Here is a 24,497-nt window from a genome sequence, read left to right as displayed (position 1 = left end):
ACACCCTAAACCATAACGTCTCCTTACTCAAGTAAATCCTAGCAAATGACTTTACTTCCTTCTTCACAGAGGAAACAGAGCTCACCTGAGAGAATTCACTCAAATTAACGCAGTATAGCAATAAACAAACCTATCTTCATCCTCAACCATCTTTCCCTCTTCTTCTATTACAAACAAGTGTTCTCTCTTCCTCTAGAAAGTTAACCCCTCTACCAGCACTCTGCATTTCATCCTCTCCTGCCTTTTTGGGGTCCTTTATTGAGCAATCTCCTGGCCACTTCCCGTCAGTCAACCCCTCCTTTTCTACTGGCTCCTTCCTATTGAAAATAAAAGATAATTAAGTCTCTCCTGTTATTTTTTTAAAAAGATCATCCATTTACATTTTCTCAAGACACACTCTTTCCTCTGGCTTCTATGATACTAATTCTCCTAGTTTTCCTTCTTATGACTCTATTTCCTTTGCCTTTTCCTTAAAGACAGTATCCCTGAGAGTTCTGTCACATGCAGTCTTGTTGATCTCATTTCTGGGCCTCAATTACCACCTATATGTCAATGCCTCGTTAATCTTTTTTTTATTTAAGAGCTTTATTGAGGCATAATTTACATACTGTAAAATTCACCCACTTTCAGTGGACCATCCAATGATTTTCAGTAAATTTACAGAGTTGAGAGCAGAGTCCCAGAGAAAGATAAAGTAGATACAACCCCAGGTATTGGTTCTTCTGAGGGCTACAGAGACCCACAGGTTTTATGGTCATGGCAGATGGAGTTCACTGCCATGTCAGCTGGCCCTTCTTTGGAGTTGGTGTTTCTGTGTGATGGAGCTGGACTCAGATGTGATCTCTTTTCATAAGCCTTTCCGGTTACTTTACCAGAATTGCAGTTGGCGCTGGGGTTTAATATATACCCAGGGAATCTCTGGACTGACCATAAGATAGCCAGGCCCTGAGCCTCAACAGACTTCAGCTCCTGCACTCTAGTTTATTGGACTTACCCCACTCAGCTAACATGGAATTGAAGAAGGTCAACCACCACACCATGGAGCCAAGAGTGCCTACAACTGAAAGCAGGAGGATTGCATCCAGCATCCATGTGGATTCTAAGGCCCCTTTTGACATAGATGTGAATGGACAAGGTCCACGGGATGGAGGAGTAGAATATGGATTAGAGTGGACTTACTGATATTCTATTCATGAACTATTGTGATTAGTAATCGAAGAAAATGTGGCATTGGTGTGGAGAAAACGGCCATGGTGGCTGCTGGGTGTGGGGAATGGGAGGAAGAGATGAGATGTGGAGGCGTTTTCCGGATTTGGAGTTGTCCTGGGTGGTGCTGCAGGGACAATTACCGGACATTGTAGGTCCTCCTATGGCCCACTGGATGGAACATGGGAGAGTGTGGGTTATGATGTGGACCACTGACCATGATGTGCAGCGGTGCTCAGAGATGTATTCACCAAATGCAATGAATGTCTTATGATGATGCAGGAGAATGTTGCTATGGGGGGAGTAGTGGGGTGAGGGGGGTGGGGGTATATGGGGACCTCATATTTTTTTAATGTAATATTAAAAAATGAATAAAGACAAAAAATATATAATAACAAAAAAAATTTACAGAGTTGTACAATTCCCCCACCCCCAAAAAGATCCCTTGTGCCTATGTTCCTCACTTATCTTTATCTTTATCCTAAATCCTTCTCCTGAGATTTAGACCTATATATCTAATTGCTTACTGGACATTTCGATCTGTATAACCATAAGCACCAAAAATTCATTGTTTCCAAAACTGAACTCATCTCCTTTCCCATTAACTCTGATTCCTCCCTACTGTTCCCTAAATGAGTGAATGGCACCAACGACCCTCAGAAATTCTGGGCATCATCCTTAACCTCTCTCTCTCATCCCTCACATCTAATTAATCACCAAGTTCCATTTTACCACCTAAATAAAAATGTCCCTTTCTATCCTTCCTTATTATCAAAAATGCCCCTTTCTATCTTTCCTTATTATCATTTCACTAGTACTTTCCACTAATATCTCTTCCCTAAATCCATCCATCCAACAAATATGTACTGAGTGCCTACTGTGTACCAGGCACTGTGCTGTAACAGTTGCCTAACTGATCCCTCTGTTTCTAATTCTGTATCCTCTAGATCTATTCTTTATTTTCCTTCTTCCCATGTGGCAACTGCATGTGTTCCTGTCCAGACCCATTCAAGTGGAAGAAGACATGTTCAAACCACATTTCAATCCATTCTTAATCCAGCAGCCAGACCAAGTGTAATCATTTTTAAAAGTATGGTACCTCCACTCTTTTAAAAAATAATATAAATTTTCTTTGTTTCAATGTTCAAACAGAAAATGTAACCCAACTTCCAAGGAGAAGAGCACTGTTCAAACTATACATATGGGAAATTGACAGAAATCTGGGAAATAAAATCTAAAAAAGAGTGTGTCTAAGAAATTATGGCAAATGCTATTACCATTCTTAAAACAGCTTTCTAACTAATTTTCAGTTGGCTTCCCACAGACCTTAGGATAAATTCCAAACTTCTTAGCATGGCTTTTGTAGTCCTTTGTGATCAGATTCCTTCTTGCCTCCCTAGTTGCATCTTTCACCACAGCCCTGGGATAAGTCACTTAGCTGAGTTTCCTCATGTGAAAATAAATGGGGATAAAAGTACTTAGAGGTAGTTGAGAGGAGTAAATGAGATAATACATGTAAAGTACTAAGTACAATACCTGGCACATGTAAAGTATCAATAAATGTTATTGATGATGATGACAATGAAGACTATGATAGCTTTCTTTCCTCTCTCCTTTGAATTTCTATAGCACCTACGGTTAGTACTATACAATTTAGCACTAAATCACTTAATTTTGTATTGCTTGCTCTTGCTTCAAACTGTGAGTTCTGCTTCCCCAATTGGACTATGAAGTCCTTGAAAGCAACAATAGTAACATAAACCCACCATGCACTGTGCTAAGTATAAAGTGGAGCTTTATAAACAGCTTTTGATAAAGGTCCACAGAGGAAAAAGTGACAGATGTTTTACTGACTCTCTATAAGGGTAGTTACATTTTTAAACTCCAAAACCCTGGGAAGACCATTTGCTCTCACGTTGTGAGATTATGATGTGTCGCTAGGTTAGCAGCTATACAGCACATTAGCATTAAGCATGGGGCTTGGCAGTTTTATTTCAAACGGTTTGCTGCCAATATCCTGTTTTTGACAGAAATGGAGTGTGAAAGCATGAAGGTATTTAACTCTACTCTGGCATGCAGACAATTGCCTACTCATCTGTGGTATAAGATGTTTACTTTGTAAATATAAATGTTCTTTTTGTGCTATCAATATTATATAAATTCCATTTCACTCATAAGTGAAAGGGTTCCTCCTGAAATAATTTGGATTTCTTGGCTGATGTCTGGGTGGCAACCAGAACCCCAGCGGGCAAAAAGATTCAGAATTTCTTCAGATGCCAGAATACTCAAAAAAAAATTTTGGCAAGAATTTCGTTGTATATGCACTCTATAGTAAACTGGCATCTTGTCATTGTTTCCCCTTCCTTTTCACATACCTTTTTTACATCTACCACTGTTATCTTTTCCTGTCTAGTCCTCTCATCTTCTTCTCTAATCCTTCTCATGCTCAGTGCTTGCCCCTCTACCTGAGGTTTTTCTAATAAGACTTTTTGTGCATTCATAAATCTGCTGCTCTATGCCACTGCATGATTACCCACATATAGATTGTGAGTGGAGGAGCTTAAGGTAGAACTGTGTGGTTCTATGCAATGACATGGACTTCCACTGGTACAATACAATGTTTTAGCTAAAGTTGTTTGGGCAAAGAAACTTTCCCAAAGCCAATGATTGTTTTGTGCCTTTGATGTTATTAAGGAGAAACTAAACAGACCTGGGGTATGGGGGAAGAGAAGGGTAAAACCTGCTATGAACAGAAGAGACAATGTTTCCAAATACAGAGACAAAAAAATCAACCTCCCCAAGTTGTGTTACCCACTTTCTCCCCTTATATAGGAAAACTATCAAGGGGTTGAAAAGAATCCTTTGAGGAAAAAAGAACAGGTCAAAGCAGTCCTCATGGCCAATTTAACACCAAATTTCTCACTAGATGTATATCTTTCTTTCCATGTAGCTCCCTTGAGTTGTTTTTTTTTCCCATTTGTTTGTTTAATGTCTTTTTTTCTTGTTGTTTCTAGGAAGAACCAGGGACCAAACCCGGGACCTCCCATGTGGGAAGCAAGTGCTCAACCACTTGAGCCACATCCACTCCCTGTATATCTTCTTTACACATATACCATCTACACACAGATATGAACACTCCAGGGAGCAATCTATGAAACAGAAAGATGCACAGACGGGCAAGAGCATCAGGATGCATGCCTTTAGGCAGATCATCACCACAAAGAAAAGCATTTCTAAATGCTGCTCTAGATACAAGCCACTCTTGCATGTTCTTGTATGTTCCCAGTTGGACACATACTCACATAATACACCAAGAATAGTTAGACAAACATCTGTCCTTACCCAGACCATATGAACAATAATCAACTTGCAAAACATTGCACCTGGAACCATTACTGGTGAATCTTCTTAGTTTTGTCCATCACTTTTAATATGGCTTAGTGTTTAAGAGCATGGATTCTGGAGTCAAACTGAATACAAGCTCTCACTCTGCCACGTACTTTGTGTGTGACTTTGTAGAAATTCTTTACCTTTTCTGAGCCTCAGTTTCCCCATCTGTAAAATAGGAATAATAATAGTACCTATCCTGTATAGTTATTGTGACTGTTAAATGACCTAATTCATGTAAAGCTCTTGGGAGTATGGGAGTTAATAGCACCACCTGAAAGGTGGTAAAGCCTTAGCTACAGGATTAGATGTACTCAAGAGGGGAAGTAGTGGAAATGGAGTGAGGTGTGGGGTTCTCTTTTGGTATGAAATAATAAATAGCTGGCTCCCTGGGTGGACATGCACTTCTCAGTAATCATTCCTCTGAAGGACCTGGGCCCACCATTGACAGTAACAAAGCATCCACTCTTTATCTAAAGAAATCTACATATTTGCGGGCATTGTATTATAATTATCATTTATAGTCTATTTAAATGTGTTAATATTAATTTCACTTTTTACTGTAGCAACATACATGCAACTCAAAATTTCCTATTTTAACCACTTTCAGGTGTACAACTCAGTGATATCAATTACATGCACAATATTGTGCATTTTGAGAGCAAATCTTTACTGCCAAACTCCCTGTAACTGTTCAGACAACACTGTGTCTCTTTGAGACTACTTTTACTTTGCAATGTGGTCATGTACAACTATAAAGGGAGGACCCAGAAAGGTAGTCTCAAGAAGGAAGTGTGGGCCCCACAGTAAGGTAACTGCATGGCCAGGTTCATTGCTGATGCCTGGAGCTGCCCACCCTCTTTTGCGGACCCTGATGCTTCTTTCTGCCAAAGCTAGCAATAGGCTTCCCTCTCCCACATCTTATGAAGGGCTGTTAAGATAGAAAGCTGCTCTGGGCTCTCGGGAAGTTCACACAGCGTTGGGACTTCCAAGCCCCCAAATATACCATCTATTCTTCTAGAGATATTTTATGAAAAGAAGGAAACAGTGATCATCCTATATCTGTCTCCTACATATCTGAACACACATGAATCAGTGGCAAGTAAATGACTATCTTCTCCAGTGGGCTACATAGCAGAATGGAAAGATCATGGACTTTGGAGTCAGGGAAATGTTAGGACTGAATCTCAGTTTATTCTGTGTTCGACCTTGAGTAAGGCACTTAATCTCTCTGACCCTGAGGTCCCTCAATTGTAAAACAGGAATGTCACTAAGTGAACCACAGGATTGCCATAAACATAAGCGAGATAAGAAACAAGAAAACCTATAGATAGTGCCTGGAACATAGTGGTATTCTACAAACATGATTCCTTCCCACTCCCAATCACTGCTTACCACACCACACACTTGAACTCCTCTATAAAAGGCAAAGACAGAAAAGATTTCAACGACTGTACATATCTATTGCAGTGGTGGTGGTGGAGATGGTTGTAGTGGATTTGGTTGGGCTTAGATGGCAGGAGAGACAATAGGCAGGAGTGGAACTGGAAACATTTAAAGATACAGGGTAGGTTTGGTAGGGCTTTATCTGAATTATTACAATTCCATCAACTTTCCAGAAGTATATAGGAAAATGCGGAATTTGGGTAGATCGTGAACATAGTGGAGCAAGCAGGAGGATCCAAAGTTAGGCAAGAGTTACTCTAGTCATTTAGTAAGTATCCTGGAATTTCAACACTGAGAAACAGAAACTGAAGGACAGCAGCAAATGGCAAGTGGGGCAAGAGATGAGCTTCGCTGCACCAAAGGAAAGTGCAAAATGAGAGTGCACACTACATGAACTGTTTTGGCTATGAAGACGTGGCCATACAAGAAAACTTATATTCCCTAAAGATGTGGTGGAGAGGGGTGTAGGAAAATAAATATTGACCCTAACTCATTTGATCCTTATAATCCTGTCATGTGTCCACACTGAATGTCACTCCCTCCAAATATTTCAAACACAGCTTACAATATCCTCAAAATTTTATTTTATTGGAATATATCAAGAATTGACACAAACTATTTTTGGGAAAAATTTAAATGCATGAGGTGTCTGAAAAATTATAACGTATTTTCTTTTCTACTATAAAAGTAGGCTATGTACATGCTTTGGACTACACAACTGATTTAGGTTTTTATATTAAATGCCAACTGCCATATATTTAATATGATTGAAAGCAATATTCTGAACTTTGTCATCACAGTAGTATAAATGAATAGACTGACTAGGCCACTATGCACTTAATTTCCATTGTTTATGGAAATTATTCTCTCCACCTATCCTTCCACATTGGTTTAAAAACAGTTATTTCGGGGAAGTGGACCTGGCCCAATGGATAGTGCGTCTGCCTACCACATGGGAGGTCCGTGGTTCAAACCCTGGGCCTCCTTGACCCGTGTGGAGCTGGCCCATGTGCAGTGCTGATTCAGGCAAGGAGTGCCCTGCCACACAGGGGTGTCCCCCACATAGGAGAGCCCCATGCACAAGGAGTGCGCCCCGTAAGAAGAGCCGCCCAGCGCGAAAGAAAGTACAGCCTGCCCAGGAATGGTGCCGCACACATGGAGAGCTGATGCAGCAAGATGACGCAACAAAAAGAAACACAGATTCCTGGTGCTGCTGATATGGACAGAAGCTGTCACAGAAGAACATGCAGCAAATGGACACAGAGAGCAGACAACTTGGGGGGGGAGGGGAAGGGGAGAAAAATAAATAAAAAATAAATCTTAAAAAAAAACAAACAGTTATTTCATTCTCACTAGGTGCTCGTAGCCCAGTTTCTCCTCCTCAGGAGCTATTTATTCAGCCTGCCCCCTTGCTCTTTCACCTTTCATAAAATTACTCCAAGACACTTTGGCTAATAAAACACTAAAAATTCCTAAAGAAGTCTCTCTTTTTAAAACCACTAGAGATGAAAGCACGTGTCCTGCCCTTAAACTTTTCTTTTGTCTTTGCTCAGAGGCAGGAATTAAGAATTTGGGCAGGATAATAAGCAAGTTTACTTGCTTAAAGAAATCAGATATTCTTGCAGAAGAGCAGTGAATTTTCCCCTACTAAATAAAACTTCTTTAAAATAGTAACTGAAAACCAGCAGCTTATTAAGCATAATAACCCTTTTTAGTCTATCACCTTTGCAGAGTTACTGGCGGGTTATTAAACAGCATAATATGGCTGAGATTACCAACATTTTAAGTGCTGAAATTTGATGTGCACTGATTTTGTTATAAGACTGCTCCCCGCTTCCCAAAGAAAATTCCAGCTTATGTAGGTTAAATTTGAAATTGATTTTGAGCATTTGGTGATTATTGCCCTCCCCATGCTCAGAGATAATGATAAAAAACCTTTGAAAGTCCTGAGGTCAGGACTAGGAATTTCTGGCAAAAGCTGTGGTGTCCAGAAATAATACTACTAGGACTACAACTTAGAATAACAACTACTACTCCTACCTTTTACTGCTGCTACTACCACTACTACTACCACCACCACCACTATTTATTGATCCTCAACTATTTGCAAGGGGTGCTTCACATGCATTACCTTTGCCAGCAAACTAGTATTAGACCAAGTTTTATAGGTGATGAAACTGAGGCTCAGGGAAGTTACGTGTTCAAGGTCACAAAGCTAGCATGATTCCCATCTGTCCAGTTCCAAAGCTACCACAGCACGCTGCCTCCCAGAACCTACAAACCATTCCTAGGAGGAACAAGTTGTACAACTGAGGCTTTGGAACTAACCAAGAGGGACCTGGGTTGGAGAGGTGGCTGGAAACCAAGCCAGGGAGGCAAATGAAGCCTGTCTGGTTGAAGTCAGCAGATCTAGTGACTCTTACTGTTAACTACCCAGTAACAGAATAAACAGCTACAGTATTATATGTGTTATGAGTCTGATTGTTATGCACTTCAAAAGAATAATACCTACCACCCTACTTCTCTCTTAGCCTTCATGGTGAAGCAGCTTGCAGCCTGCATGAAATTTCCTTGCTCACTGATCTCTCTGAATCTGTCTTGCATTTTTACCTCTCCATTGACTTTCTCTCTCAAAGGTCACTAAGGATATCTTCCTGTATGATGTCTCTGCTCCGATGGACTTTATCAAGTCCTCTACACACTGAAAGCCTCTCTTCCTTTTGATATTTTAATTCTTGTTTTGCTGGTTTGTCCTCCTCCCTTGAGGGTCCTTTCCATTTCTATTTTGCTCTTCTCCAGAATTCGCATCTCTATCGCATATTTCTTGCTCACTACAATTCATCCTCACAATGGATACAGGAAACAATGGTGATGAAAAAGACACACCCTTACTAAAAGACACGCCTTACTAAAGGAAGTATAATGGAGTGATTAAAGAAACAGATTCTGGAAATCAACTGCCTGGCTTCAAATCCCTATGCTAGTAGGTACCTACTAGCACCATGACCTTGGCAAATCACCTAAATCTCTCTGTGTCTCAATTTCTTTATCTGTAAAACAGGAAGAGTAACAGGGTCTGCCTCCCAGAGATTTTGTGAGGGCTAACTGAGTTAAAATGTATAAAATGCCTACCTGGAACACAGGAACTCTTCAATATGTGTTACTTATTAATACAGTCTTTAAGAAGGTAATGTTCAAAGCTGTGTTTCTTTTAATAAATGAATACTTCTGATTTTAATTTTCAGAATGCACATCATCTCTCAGTAATTTCACCAAACGTACAACAGTCTTTCTACTCATTCTGGGAAGGTTGGATTGTTGTGTTTGGAGAGAGGAACAATTGGGTTGAGGATCTGTCTTAGGCCCTCTTCTCATTCTACACATTCTTCATGGCCTTAAGGGCTACTTATTTTTTTTTTTAATTTTATTTTTTTTATTGACTTTGTAATAATATTACATTAAAAATATATTTGTGAGGTCCCATTCAACCCCACCCCTCCACCCCACCTCTCCCCCCCCCCCCCAGCAACACTCATTCCCATCATCATGACACATCCATTGGATTTGGTAAGTACATCTTTGGGCACCTCTGCACCTCATAGTCAATGGTCCACATCATGGCCCATACTCTCCTCCATTCCATCCAGTGGGCCCTGTGAGGATTTACAATGTCCAGTGATTGCCTCTGAAGCGCCATCCAGGGCAGCTCCATGTCCCAAAGACGCCTCCACCTCTCATCTCTTCCTGCCTTTCCCCATACCCATCAGCCACCATGTCCACTTTTCCCAATCCAATGCCACCTCTTCTATGTGGACATTGGATTGGTTGTGTCCATTGCATCTCTATGTCACGAGGAGGCTCAGATTCCACATGGATGCTGGATGCAATCCTCCCACTTTCAGTTGTAATCACTCTAGGCTCCGTGGTGTGGTGGTTGTCCTTCTTCAACTCCATCTTAGCTGAGTGTGGTAAGTCCAATAAATCAGATTGTAGGTGCTGGAGTCTGTTGAGGCTCAGGACCTGGCTATCACATTGTCAGTCCAGAGATTCAAATCCCCTAAATATATCTTAAACCCCAACATTAACTGCACCTCCAGCACATTAGCATGAAAGTCTTATGAAGGAAGATCCCATCTGAGTCCAGATTCATCACACATAAACACCATTTCCAAAGAGGGGCCATCTGACCTGGTAGTTAACCCCATCGGCCATGACCATAACTCCCATGGGTCTCTTTAGCCCTCAAAGGAACCAATATCTGGGGGTTGCATCTGCTTTATCTGTCTCTCTGACTCTGCTCAGTTGTGCATGAGGGCAATCCTTCTGCCAGCCTACAGACTCTTTTTTAGAAACTCGTAGCCATATAAACTCATTTCTCTTAAGGGTTACTTATACGCTGATGACTTCCAAATCTTTATATTCCTTGCCTAGAACTCACTCCTGTCTTCTAAATCCATCCATCCAGCTGCTTCCTAGGCATTCCCTAGCTGACACTCTGACCCACAGCACAACAAACAGCATGTCTAAAAAGAGCTCCTTCCATATTTCCTACCTCTTTAAAGGCAACACACCCAGTCACCCAATCTAGAAATCTGTGATTCATTTCAGTATTCTCTTTGATCTCATCATCCTCTGAATCTAACTGATCATCAAGTAATATGTACTCTACATCCTAGAAATGTTTTGAATTTATCCTACTCTTCTCAACTCTACTCTCATTGCCTTTGACTGGGGTATTGCCTTTTCCCTGGATCATTTAACATCTCCTAACTGGTCTCTCTGCCTTCAGTTTTGACCCTTGACCCTTGATCCATCTTCTATACTATAGCAAGGGCAATCCTAAAATGCAGAACTTATCCTGTTATTCACCTGCTTAAACTATTTCTATGGCTCCCCAGTGTTCTCAGGATAAAGTATAATGCTTAAGCATGACATACAAGACCCTTTCTTATGTGAGCCCTACCTACTTCAGAATCATTCCTGGCAACAATTATCACAGTTTATATTCTGGCCAGATGAAGCATTTGGTGACTCCCTGAACACCTCCTTGCTGTTTCAGCCTTCTATATTCTTACATATGGTCCCCTTCACTTCCTTATCCCATTTTCGTTGGTAAAATTCTGTTCTTAGTCCAAGGCATTCCAATTTTCATTTACATTCTCAAGTTTTTCTTACATCCCTCAGGCAGTCATGGGTGTTCCTCAGCCCATGCTAGCTTGACATCTTGAATTTACCTTCATTACAATAAACATCACTTCACATTATTTCTGACATTTTACCTATAAGTTCTCAACCAATCCACAAGTTCTTTGAGCGCAGGAATCATTTCCTATTTATCTCTTTATTCCTAGGGCTTAGTGTACTATTTTGCCCATTTAATTTGCTCATTTCCCCCTCCATTAAAACCTCCATTCTGTATCTCTGCAGAGGGAGTAATTTATTTTTCCTTCTTCAACATTGGCTGATGATGTATTTTCTCCATTAAATTTTCCCTGATTACGTTCAATCCACTTTAATCATGCCTTCATTTTATCATGCCCTCAGTGTTTGTAAAGGATGCCCTCCAACAAATATATTTGTGCTTGAATGATTTTGATTTCACTCCTTCTTCTAGCTCTACCATTCTAAAATATTTAAGAATCATCTGCTGAAAGAACCCACGGAAGTGTTTAAAAACTAATTTCTGTTAAAGGACCCACTTACTATGCTTGGAGAAGCCGATATCTATTTATACAGACTCCAAGATTCTTGCCCTTCTCAAATCAAATACCCTTCCACTGAGCAATAGGAAGAGAAAGAAGAGAATGTCAAGTCTCTTAAAGTTTGAACTCTAAAGAGAAAGGCTTCTGAAAGCTATTGAAGCTAAGACCTGGTGGCAAGACAGAAAGCCGAGTTACCCAATCTAAGGAAAGACTCACCCTCTTCTTCCAATTCATCTCCTTTCTTTCTCTTAATGATAAAGAGCAATGCTGCCCAGCTCATTAAAGGGCTTGAGAAGAGCCAGAAAGAAATCAACTTGCCCATGAAATGTCTAGTATGGATTAAACTATCATATTGCAACAGTTCTGGAGTAAGGGGAGGGAAGGTGGCAGACAAAACATCTATGAAAGTGTATTAATATGTTCTCTGCCCTAGAAGGTAAGAACAAGATTCAGTAATTAAAATTGGAAGGGGGAAGCAGATTTGGCCCAATGGATAGGGCGTCTGCCTACCACATGGAAGGTCCAGGGTTCAAATCCAGGGCCTCCTGACCCGTGTGATGAGCTGGCCCATGCGCAGTGCTGATGTGTGCAAGGAGTGCTGTGCCACGAAGGGTGTCCCCCGCATAGGGGAGCCCCATGCGCAAGGAATGTGCCCCTTAAGGAGAGCCTCCCTGCACGAAAAAAGTACAGCCTGCCCAGGAATGGTGCCGCACACACGGAGAGCTGACGCAGCAAGATGATGCAACAAAACGAGACACAGATTGTGGGTGCCACTGACAAGAATAGAGGCAGACACAGAAGAACACACAGCGAATGGACACAGAGAGCAGACAACTGCGGGGTGGGCGGGGAAGGGGAGAGAAATAAATAAAAAATAACTTAAAAAAATTGGAAGGGCAACACTATATTCATTTGTACTCCCTGTACTGCACGTTGTTTTATAAATGCTCCTACTCATTCTCACTAGGTATTGTTTTCCCAAGCTAGACTAAAATTCCTAGAGATCCTCATTCATATATATTACTTTTGTAACCCTTAAGTTGCCCCACCATACTGAGTTCATAGTGTATGCTCAAGAAATGCTGCTAACCGACCAACTACTAAGGTTTAACTATTTTTCTTCCTTTCAGTATTTCTTAGGAATGCTTATTATTCACAAAACCATAGAGTCTTGGAAACCAAGAGGAAGTATCCATCCGTTGGTATACATTTTCCCTTGACGATGAATTATACAGAGATTTCCTTTGGAAATGTAAACAAAGGATGCCTGATGAGACAAGACAAAGAGCTATATATAGAGATCAAGTGGCCAGAGTAGTAAGGTCAAAGCATGCCCTTCCTTAACCCAATTAAAGGGCATCTTGGGTATGCCTCTACCTCTGTTCCATGCTCTCCAGCCCCAATGGAAAATATTTTCCACTGCTGGTTTACTGGATTCTGAAAGCTGGGCAATAACAGGCTATAATACCATAGAATTCAGCTAACAAATCTATGGTGATCCTAATCTCTGTTTCTGTAATAATAGGAAGACTGCAGCTTTGTTTACTTTCTGAGAAGAATAGCGGACAGGGAGAAAGGACCAGGACAGGGAGGCAGTATTTATGCTTCCCTTTTGAAAAGTCAATTTGTGACAAAAACGTTTGCAGACAATAAGGAAGGAAAACGGGTTTGGCAGGAAAATAGCTTATTCCAGTTTTCTCAGAAGTGCCCTAGCTGGTATCCTCCACTCCCACAAAATATGAAATGCCTAGTATACACTATGAATATGAATATAGTCATTCCCTATAGACAAATGTTGATTAGGTAAAATAAAAAACTCTAATTCATCTTTTAGTGTCTGGCTATCATGACGGACAGTATCTTAAAATTTATTGCATTTTATTAAGTATTTATAAGCATTTATGAAGTGTCCAGTCTCTGCTTTAACTGGATTTCTCATCCTGGGGCCTGTCCTGAAGCCTTTTGGACACAGAGGCTCTGTGTTGAGTGAGTATAATAAGTACCCTGGATTCACTCTATTATTAAAGGGAAGTTAAGGGCACATCGCTAACCTTTCAGAAGGGATGATGTCATTGAATACAGCAATGGTCTTCCATAAGCCATCCCTTAGGGCTCCTGTCAAATAAAGAATCCTAAGCTGAATAGACTATGGAGCCAACTCCCATAAATACACTCTCACCCCTGACACATAATGCAGTATCTCACTATTCACGCATCAGTTAATATTTTTATTCCATTGTCTGTTTTTCCTGCACACTTGTAACCACATCAGGGTGGATTTTTAGTGTGTAAGCCCTCAGAGGACAGATACTATGTCTGTGCTGTTTTCTTTGTGCCTGGTACAATGCCATGCATAGATATGTATTTTAGTAGACTGACTTTCTGTAGTGTAACCAGAACAGACAGTGGCCTACATGATAGGATTTAACAAGCATCCCTGAGTATTACTTAAATATTCCCTCTGCTGGGTCATCATGAGGCTACTCTTTCCTCCTACTTTACTTATATTTGGCACAGTAATGTGACTCCTCTGGGCCCAAGGCAGGAATACTTAACTCAGAAAGGCACTGTTAAAACAACACCTGTTACATACAGGGCCAGAACGAGCCCTCTCCTATGAACATAATGATGACTGTTTGATGAGACTAGTCCCTAGCCACTTGAAAAGAGTAGGGTCTTGAATATAATAGAGGGGCTGAGAAAGGGTGGAAGAGGCTTATGTTTGAGTGAGGCTGCCTAGAGTTATGAGCTTGCCAGGGGTCAGGAGATGAGATGTTAGGGAGGTCCTAATGTGAATAAGCAACAAAGATAAACTGCTTACTTTGCTATTTTGACTACAACTGACTCTGTACTTGATACTCTTGCTGATGAAAATGAGAAACATGGTTATTATTTTTTCTAACCACATTTTATTCACTGTTTTTATTCACTGAAGTAGCTATTCTACCTTCAATCATGCCAATTCTAAACCAAGAGATCCCTTATCTTGTCTCCTGCTTTCAATATCCTCCCAGTGGGGAATTGCCTATATTGTAATTTAGTGGCATAATCGGAAGTTTTGACAGAGTGGAACACAGAGGGATTCTGATTAGCTGAACACCACTCTAAAATACCTTCCGTTTTGTTTCTCCATTTTGGAGAAGAGGAAATAATGGAGAAAAATAAGGGAATAAAAAAATCATGGCCTACAAATCATAAGCCACAGAATCATGGCCTATGAAATCTGAAAGAAATACTGAAGGTCATGTAGTCATGATAAACTCTCATTTTATAGGTAAGGACACTGAGGCTGAAAGGATAAATAACTAACCCAAGTTCATACCACCAGTTAGTGGTACAGCCGAGTCTAGAACCCAGTTTTCCAACTCATGTTACATTGTTCTTTCTTTTCACTCCTTATGCTTATTTCTAAACCACCACAACCATTTCACAATCTCACTGAAATTAACCATTACCCTATGTACCCTATGTATAGTAACCCTCTGTATTAGTCAGTCAAAGGGGTGCTGATGCAAAATACCAGAAATTGGTTGGTTTTCACAAAGGGTATTCATTTGGAGTAAGAGCTTACAAATACCAGGCCATAAAGCATAAGTTACTTCCCTCACCAAAGTCTATTTTCAAGTGTTGGAGCAAGATGGCTGCCAATGACTGCGAGGGTTCAGGCTTCTTGGGTTCCTCCCTTCCAGGGTCTTGCTTCTCTCTGGGTTCAGGGTACTTTGCTTCCCAGGGCTCCAGCTTCAGCATCAAACACCAACATCAAAACTCCAACATTAAAAACCCTCAACTCTGCCTTTTGCCATGCCTTTTAACTGTGAGTCCCCACGAACCAAGTGGTGGGGACTCAACCCCTTAATGACGTGGCCCAATCAACCCCTAATCATAACTTAATCATGCCCAGGTACAGACCAGATTACAAACATAATCCAATATCTATTTTTGGAATTCATAATAATATCAAACTGTTATTCTCCACCCTCTGAATTCCAAAAAGACATTACAATATTTGAAAAAACCTTAAATCAGTAACAATGCAAGTACTAAATCATATCACAATCAATTTAAAGAAATACAGTTTGTCCTGGGACAAAGTCACGTCTGCTATATCCCTCTGAAACTTACAAAACAATTTATCTCCTTCCAAAACACAAACGGACTAAGGACAAACATTTTTCTTACAATAAGGAGCAATTGGGAGGGATACATGAGTCACAGTTTCTCTGCAGTTCTGTAGACCCGCAGGGGATCCTCTCTTCGATTTCAAAGTCTGAGAGTCATTCTTAAGATAATGGTTTCTTCTTCTTGGTGCCTTACGGAACCCACCCTTTCCACATGATTGCCCAATGGCCATTTTTTTTGTTCCACTCTCAACAAGCATCTGGGTGTTGACCAAGCTTCAGACCTCACCCTCCAAGAAAGTTGGGGTGATTGCCACACCTTACCCAATCTTTGGGTTAGAGTCTTAACCCCCCTAGTACAGTGAAGTGAAGACAATATCCTCCCTAATCGTTGGCATACAGGTTCAACCCTCTCAGAGCAATGAGTTGACCATCTGGACTTCCCTAACCTTTGGCATACAGGCTCAACCTCTCAGAGCAACGAGTTGACCACCTGGCCTTCCCTAACCTTTGGGGGACAGGTCCACCCCTCTCAGACCTGTGGGGTGCTGACCTTAACTGCCCTAAACCTTGGGGAATGTGTGCCCCTCTCTCCGTACCCTGTGGCAGCAAAACTCTTCCAGAACATAAGACAGCAACAGCCACCCTCTTCAACTGCTGGGGCAAATTCACTCTCTCTGTACACATGGGTGGGGCTCCTCTCTTGGCCCAAGATGATGTCCTAATTCCAGATCTCAGCTTCCATGGTTTTCCTCTTAAAGCTGTTTCTCCTTCAATCTCTCCTTCCCATGTCCCTTTTATTCTAGGCTGATAATGGTTTTGTTCATACAGTTCTCTCAAAAAAACTTGTTGGTTTAGCATGCAGGAAGCAGGGGTCCAAGCTGTTAGACAGTAAAACTTTCCACAAGTCTTTCTGACATAACTGCATCTTCCATCCTGATTTACAAGTTCCAAGTTTAGTTAAGTCCTCCAATAGGGCACTTTTATCTGGGAGCCTGATTTCCAGAGGCTTGGAATCTTCAGAATCAGTTTCTGTTTTCTTTGTGACCAACAATTCAGTTCTCAGCTATCTTGCTCCTCTAGCATTTTGCTATAAGTTGCAAGGAGAAGCCAAGTTGCATTCTCCGAGTTTACTTTGGGGAAAGTTCTTCATCTAAATGTCAGGCTCACCATTGTCAAATTCTGCCTTACATAAAATACCAGGAGTTAATTTTGATAAGTTCTCTGCAACTTTAAAACATGGATCGCCTTTCCTCCAGTTTCTAGTAATAGTTTCTTCATTTACTTCTAAGGCAGCAAAAAAGTTTCTTTTGCATCCATATTACTATCAACAGTCTATTCAAAGAAATCTAGGTCTTTTCCATCATCAAGCATTTCACAATTCCTCCAAAAAATACCCCTTACCCATTTATAAAACCATTCCAGCATTTTTGTAATTGCAAAAGCACTTCCCCACTCCTAGGTACCAAATTCTGTATTAGTCAGCCAAAGAGGTGCTGATGCAAAACACCAGAAATTGCTTGGTTTTTATAAAAGGTATTTATTTGGCATAGGAGCTTACAGATACCAGGCCATAAAGCATAAGTTACTTCCCTCACCAAAGTCTATTTTCATGTGTTGAAACAAGACAGCTGCTGACATCTGCGAGGGTTCAGGCTTCCTGGGTTCCTACCTTCCAGGGTCTTGCTTCTCTCTGGGTTCAGGGTTCCTCGCTTCCCAGGGCTCCAGCTTCAGTATCAAACTCCAACATTAAAAGCCCTTAACACTGTCCTTTGCCATGCCTTTTATCTGTGAGTCCCCACCCACCAAGGGTTGGGGATTCAATACCCTAATGATGTGGCCCAATCAAAGCCCTAATCATAACTTAATCATGCCCAGGTACAGACCAGTTACAAACATAATCCAATCTCTGTTTTTGGAATTCATAACCATATCAAACTGTTACACCCTCTTTCCCACAAATGAAGTGCCCAGCAAGGATTAAATTGCTATAGTATTTTCATCATAAATATATGCCCTACTTTAAGAAACCTAATACTTTAAGAAATCCAAACACTCAGAGGCTGGTTACTGAGAAAATAAGGGGATTATTTCTCTTACAAGAAGATTCTCCACAGTCTCTTAAATAGGAAACTGCAGGTGGGATTACGATATGAAACCTTCATAAAATTATTTCATTGCTTAAAATAAAATAAAGTTATACCATTTCTTTTATCTGTCATTCAAATAAGATTAGAACTAGTCTATCAGGTTGTAAATACAATTAGAAACATATTTATCCAACCACTGCCCATGGGGAGTCTTGTAATATTTTATCTGACCCCGTTTTACACTTTAAACCCTACCATCACTGCTCCAACAAAATCAACACAAAGCCAAATTCTACAGTTGAAGTTTCATGCTCTTGAAAAGCAGATAGAAATAACAACATCTTTCTGTTCTTATGTCCACTTAAGAAGAGGTCAACTCCTCTTCTAAGCTGTGATTTAAGATTTTGTGTAGGCAACAACTTTTTTTAAAACTTTACACTTGTACAGCATGTTACAATTCACAGAAAACTTTCACATGTATGTCATTTGTTGATCAAGGTAAGTGTAAAGGTGATGAATGAGGGCAAGATAGGGTGCATGGCACAGGGAAGAAGAAGGGCAGGGGATGGAGGAGGAAAGGCTTGGAAGAGGAGAAGCAGTCCTGATAATACTGTTACAGGAAAAATAATGCACTTAGCTATCCTCACTCTACCCTCAAGGGCCCAGGAATCCCAATTTCCCTACAAAACCCCAGTAATCTCTTTAAGAGCTATAATGACCAGGATGATGAAGGTAGAAACATACTTCATGTTTGATTTTCATACTGCCTACAGTTTGGAGAGGAGGAGGGACTGCCTCTGGGACTGTTGCCACCACCCCCAACCCATCAACCACTGTCTACTTTTTTAAAACCATACATAGCTGCCTCTTTTCTTGGGCAAGCATCCTAAAGAAATGAAACTTCTTATAATTACCATTCAGTCTTTCACTCCAAATGACTAAGCTATGCTATGGCAAAACTGAAGCCTCCCCACCCTCAAAGGATGGCCCAATTCAGGTCCTCTGAAAGAATCACAAATGGTTCTGTTACATACCTCGACCTGCTGACAGATCTGTATTAGTTTGGCCATTTGATTTTCTAGTTCGCTGTTGCGCTTAACCAGGTTGGTGAGGTTCATCTCCAGAGTTTGCTATCATCGCAGAGTGTGAAACCAGAAGGGAAAAAGGAACAGGGGAAAAAAGAACAAACATTCAATGAGCTTAAGACTCAATATTATGTGGAGACCAGTCGGTTAGTTGACAAATATTCCAAATATTCATTGAGCACTTGCTACGTGCCAAGCACTATTCTAAGTGGTAATTAATGGTACTATATATTTGTTCCTGTCATTACTAGGAAAGAGATTACATTCATGACTTTGCATATAGGAGTTAAATGATGTTAAAACAGTCTATGTTTTCTATGATATTTTTAACTTTTCAAAATATTTCATAGTCAATATCTCACTTTGCCCTCATAGTAATCCTGTGGCATAGAGAGAACAGGTGCTATTTTCAAGGTAAGTACACTAAGGAAACCATAATTTATTAAATGGTCACTGCTATTTGCCAGACATTATGCTAGGCAATTTCATATATATCATGTAATAACCATACAGTTCCATGAAGTAGGAGATGACAGCATTTTACAGATGAGAAAACTAATTTTCAGAGGGTGGTAAAGTATTTTTCACAATCATACAACTAGAATGTGGCAAAGCTAGGACTGAATTCCAGGTCTCCAGCCCTCAATCAGAGCTTTGCCCCAGTACTATATGATTTTTTGTCTTCTTGTTGATAACATTTTATATTTATCTGTTGGCTCTTTCATGAAAAAGGAAGGTATTTTAAGTGTGGGATTCATCAAAATCTAACATCTTATTCCACTGCTATCCTTTGGCACTAAGAAATGGCACATGAAGAAACCAGATATCAAAATGCAAAACCTGAGGGTATCAAGATAGGACATCCATTGTTTACCATTGCTTACCACTGCTTACCAGTACATAGGTTCCTTTTAGGTACACATTAAAAGCACTTTGCAAATCTCTTTAATACAATGTTATAGACATTAGTACTCAGCACTTTGGCATACCTTCAGTTGAGCAAGCTACTCTCTCCCATTCTGTATTTGAGAAATAGATTTTTACTCTAGATTGATCACAGACCTTTTGTTCCTCCCCATTCTCAAGTCTTCAGCTCTGGCAGCTGCTTCTCCTCTAGGACCTGTCCCAACATTTACTACTGTCTCACCCATCATCCTAACAAAGTCTGTTTAAAATGTAATACCCCCGGGAAGCAGATGCGGCTTAACCAGTTGGGTGCCTACTTACCACATGGGAGGTCCCAGGTTCAGGTTCCAGTGCCTCCTAAAGAAGGCAAGCAGATGCAGCAACCACCGCAATGAGTTATACGCTGCACTGCTGGGACAAACTAGACACCCGCACCTGCTGCAATGAGCTAGACGTCATACCCATTGTAACAAAAAGACACCTAAAATGAGCAGATGCCACAAGTCAACAGACGCCACAGCCTGTGGGGAGTAGATGTGGCTCAAGCCATTGAGCACTTGCCTCCCATGTGGGAGGTCCCGGGTTTGGTTCCTGCTGCCTCTTGGAGAAGGTGAGCAAACAAAGAGCAGACAGAGAGAGAGCGCCATATTGGGGAGGGTGGGGATAAAAATAAATAAGGCTTTTTTTAAAAATGTAATACCCCCAACTTCCTGGCCCATATTCTGCTAGCATTCCTTCCCTTGTTCATGTTCATGGTTTCATTGTTATCTCCATGGTTCCTATGGTTTGCAGTTGTTCCCAGTTCATGCTTTGGTGGAGAGATGGGAAGGGCCACTGGGAGAAAGAAGGAACTAATGCATTGGGCAGCTTTCCTGTCTACTAAGTGGCTGTGGTCCCTTAATTTCCTGGGCACAATTCCCATAAATATATCTCAGAGGATATATTTACATGGATATATGTATTTCTAGGATGGGTAATATGATTTCCCTGGACCAAGAGAATCAGCTTAGTCCTCTCTTCTCTCTCGCCCTGTGTCTCCTAGTTTCTTTGGATTTATTTCCATGGAAGAGGAAGTGATCTTTCACCACTTATTTCAACGTTCTTTGCAAGTGGCACAGTACCTCTTCTGACCTTCTTTAACTGCATTATCATCTCAATCTGTGGTCTTCTCCTTAGAAACTACAAGGGTAGAAAGAAGGAAAAAAGAAGGGAAACAATCATTGATTTGGACACGATGTCTAAGCTAAAGAGATTTGAAGAAAAAAAAGGAAATGGCAATTCAGAGATTTAATACAATGAAAACTATATTGAGCACCTACTCTGTTCAGAGCACAGTGACCTCACAGATAAAGATGATGTGAAATTAAGGTAGGTCTTGGAGGATAAGTAGAGTTTTCATACACAGAGATGAAGGGGAATATGTTCCAGAGACAGGTAAGAGCATGAGCAAAAGTAAAAGGGAATAAAACATATGACATGTTCAGGGGACAGTAGTTTAGTAGTTTAGAACAGAGAGTTCAAGGAGAATAGTGGGAAACAAAGTTGGAACAGATTGAGGCCCTGTTATGAAGATCTTGAATATCTAAGCAAGGATATTGTGGCATAATTTTTTAAGCTATGAGGGTTACCAATGGTTTTTGAGTGAGGTGATGCCATAGTAAGTGTTGTATTTAGATTAACCCAGCATCTTCATGTAGGGCAGGCTGAAACAGGCTGACCCAGGAAAGAGATACTGGTTAGGAGGAGGTTGCAATATTCAAAGCAGTCGGTAATGCAGGTCTGGGACAAGCTAAGGAGATAATTAAGAGAAAAAGGTGAGTTTCAAGAAAGGATTTGTATTTTGTGCATGATTTTTCCATAAACCGACAGCTTCTCTAATAAAAAAAGAAAGAAAGGATTTGTCACTGTCAAATCTACAGAGTTCAAGAAACATGAGAATTGATAAAAGGCAGCTGGATCTAGTAGAGGTCACCAGTGACCTTTGAAAAAAGGGTTTCAGTAGAGTTTTGGAAATAGATGCCAAATTATATAGGGCTTAGGGATAAGTCGATAATAAAGGAGTGGAGGATGCAAGTCCAGACTCCCTTTTCAAAAGTTTGGCTATAAAGTGAACATTGTAGTGCTGTAGTTTGAAGAAAGGGTCCAGTTTAAGTTAAGAGAGTGAGACTTGGTAATGGACCCAATTAGTTTGTGATTTCCTCTAGCCAAAGTGGTCCAGATTCCTAGATCAATGGAAATCCCATGTATCACAATGAGTATATTGACATATTAGGCAAATATAATGTAGATTGATGAACCCAGAGCAGATATAATATTAGAAATCTGTGTTTCAAACTATAATGTGAGAGAAGCAGATGTGGCTCAAGTGACAGAGCTTCCGCCTACCATATGGGAGGACCTGGGTTTGATTCCTAGGGCCTCCTGCTGAAAAAGAAGAGAAAGCATGCCCTTGTGGTGAGCCAGTGCCCACATGAGTGCCCATGTGGTGAGCCAGTGCCCGCGCAAGTGAGTCATGAAGCAAGATGATGACACATCAAAAGAGAGACAAGGGGAGAGTCAAGGTGAAGTGCAGCAGGAACCAGGTTCTGAGGTGGCACAATTGACAGGGAACCTCTCTCCACATAAGGGGTCTCCAGGATTGAATCCTGGTGCATCCTAGAGGAAAGGAAATGAAAAGAGAAGACAACACAGACAGCAAAAACAGCAAGGTGGGAGGAGGGGAAGGGGGAAAAATAAATAAATAAATCTAAAAAAACCCACTATAATGTGATTCTATTAAAACATGGGATTCCATGGGGAGAATGTTTTCTAACAAGTACATGCAACCTGTTGCAACACTTGTCATGAAACTGTTATCTTATAAAGAATTCATAGTGAAGTACAGAACTAAGACCCCTGCTGTGTGTTATTCATTTATGGCCCAGAACTGAGAGTCACGGCTTCTACATAAACCCACTGAAAACAAAAATTAGGACTGAACATATAAGTTTGGGTCTGGTTAGACTATGGAACTTGGGTACCATCACAAAATTATGGCAAATGGTTACTTTGCTCTGTCCCCCTAGCAATTTGCAGAATGTCAGCACACTTTAACAACACAAAACTAGAACTGACAAGATGTCTCCAATTCACCCTTACTTCATTAGTGTGAAAATGCTTTGAAAAATAAATCTTTGGCTAATGAAAACACCATCTGTTGATGGCTTTTTGCCACTGTTTTCTTACATTATGAGACATAATTTGAGGAAAACACCGAACATGTACTTACTCACTTCCTATTCATTTACAAGGAATTAAAGCCTCCTCGCAAATTGGATTTGGTTCTCAATAATGAACATATGCAAAGGGAAGCAGATAATTGAAGCAGTTATGTAGTCGGTGTCCTCAGCCCTTCCATACCATGCCTAGCACACTGATAAATCATTTAGAACTGAAAAATAGGGGCCATCCTAGATCTGAATGATTTGATTGATTTGGCCAAGTAATTATCTTGTCTACACTCTGGATGTTAAGAAAGAGTATATATGCCTACATATATATGTGTGTGGATAAAATCTTCTTATGTAAAACTAAACATGCTCTTTTGCTTGACTTTTCCTTTGCTGTTCAGTTAATGATTAGGCCAGGATCCCTTTGTCTAAGCCCAGTTAGTGGCTTTCCCAGAACAGTTGAACCTGATAAGTGAAAGAGCCAATGTGGCAGCAGAGATTGGTATGGCGCTATCTACTGGGGAGGAAACAGGGTACCGGAGGTTGGCAGGGGAGCAGGATGAAGCTCCCATTTCCTGCTGCAGGAGGTTAGCTCTAGTTTCCTCTGTGCTTCCCCTTTCACGAGGGTTAGAGAAGCCATTTGAGTTTATGAAATTGTGAGACCATCCCCATCTCCAAATGACTACATCATAACAAGGCTTACAAAATTGTACACAAGTCTAAACAGCACAGAGTGAGGGGGAGATTTGTTGGATTTCCATAATTGAGATTTTTAAAAGACCCGAGTTAACTAAATTGGCAGTCTACACCGATTCTATTTTTACCTAAGTTCCACTTGATTTCTGTTGGATAGAATTGGCCTTTCTGTGTTCTGTCATACTCTTCCTAAAGAGGAAAATGTTTTGCCATTTCTAAAAAAGCCAAGCACACAGCTATATTCTTTTTCCAGACAGCATCTCATAAAAAGAAATGGGGGAAGTGGATATGGCTCAATGGATAGAGCGTCTGCCTACCACATGGGAGGTCCAGGGCTCAAACCTAGGGCTTCCTGACCCATGTGATGAGCTGGCCCAAATGCAGACCTGATGCATGCAAAGAGTGCTGAGCCATGCAGGGGTGTCCCCCGCATAGGGGAGCCCCATGCGCAAGGAGTGTGCCCCGTAAGAAGAGCTGCCCAGTGCAAAAAAAGTGCAGCCTGCCCAGGAGTGGCGCCGCACACACAGAGAGCTGACACAGCAAGATGGTGCAACAAAAAGAGACACAGATTCCCTGTGCTACTGACAAGAATACAAGCAGACACAGAAGACCATAAAGCAAATGGACACAGAGAGCAGACAACTGGGGGGGG

General features: G+C 40.9%; 1 protein-coding gene across 6 annotated transcripts in view; it reads right to left on the bottom strand.

Moving 5' to 3' along the window:
* Nucleotides 1–24,497, bottom strand: part of MID2 (midline 2) — a 127,565-nt gene that overhangs the window by 75,318 nt on the left and 27,750 nt on the right. For all 6 annotated transcript variants that reach the window (XM_004466332.5, XM_004466331.5, XM_058291484.2 and 3 more), the window contains exon 3: nucleotides 18,984–19,079. In XM_004466332.5, the coding sequence (XP_004466389.1) occupies nucleotides 18,984–19,079 (96 nt within the window). The remainder of the gene's footprint in view (nucleotides 1–18,983; nucleotides 19,080–24,497) is intronic.

This window comes from Dasypus novemcinctus, chromosome X (assembly GCF_030445035.2).
Source record: "Dasypus novemcinctus isolate mDasNov1 chromosome X, mDasNov1.1.hap2, whole genome shotgun sequence".
In the NCBI taxonomy this organism is placed as follows: Eukaryota; Metazoa; Chordata; class Mammalia; order Cingulata; family Dasypodidae; genus Dasypus; species Dasypus novemcinctus.
The sequence above is the reverse complement of the archived record's forward strand: the minus strand, read 5'-3'. Positions and strand labels throughout refer to the sequence as shown.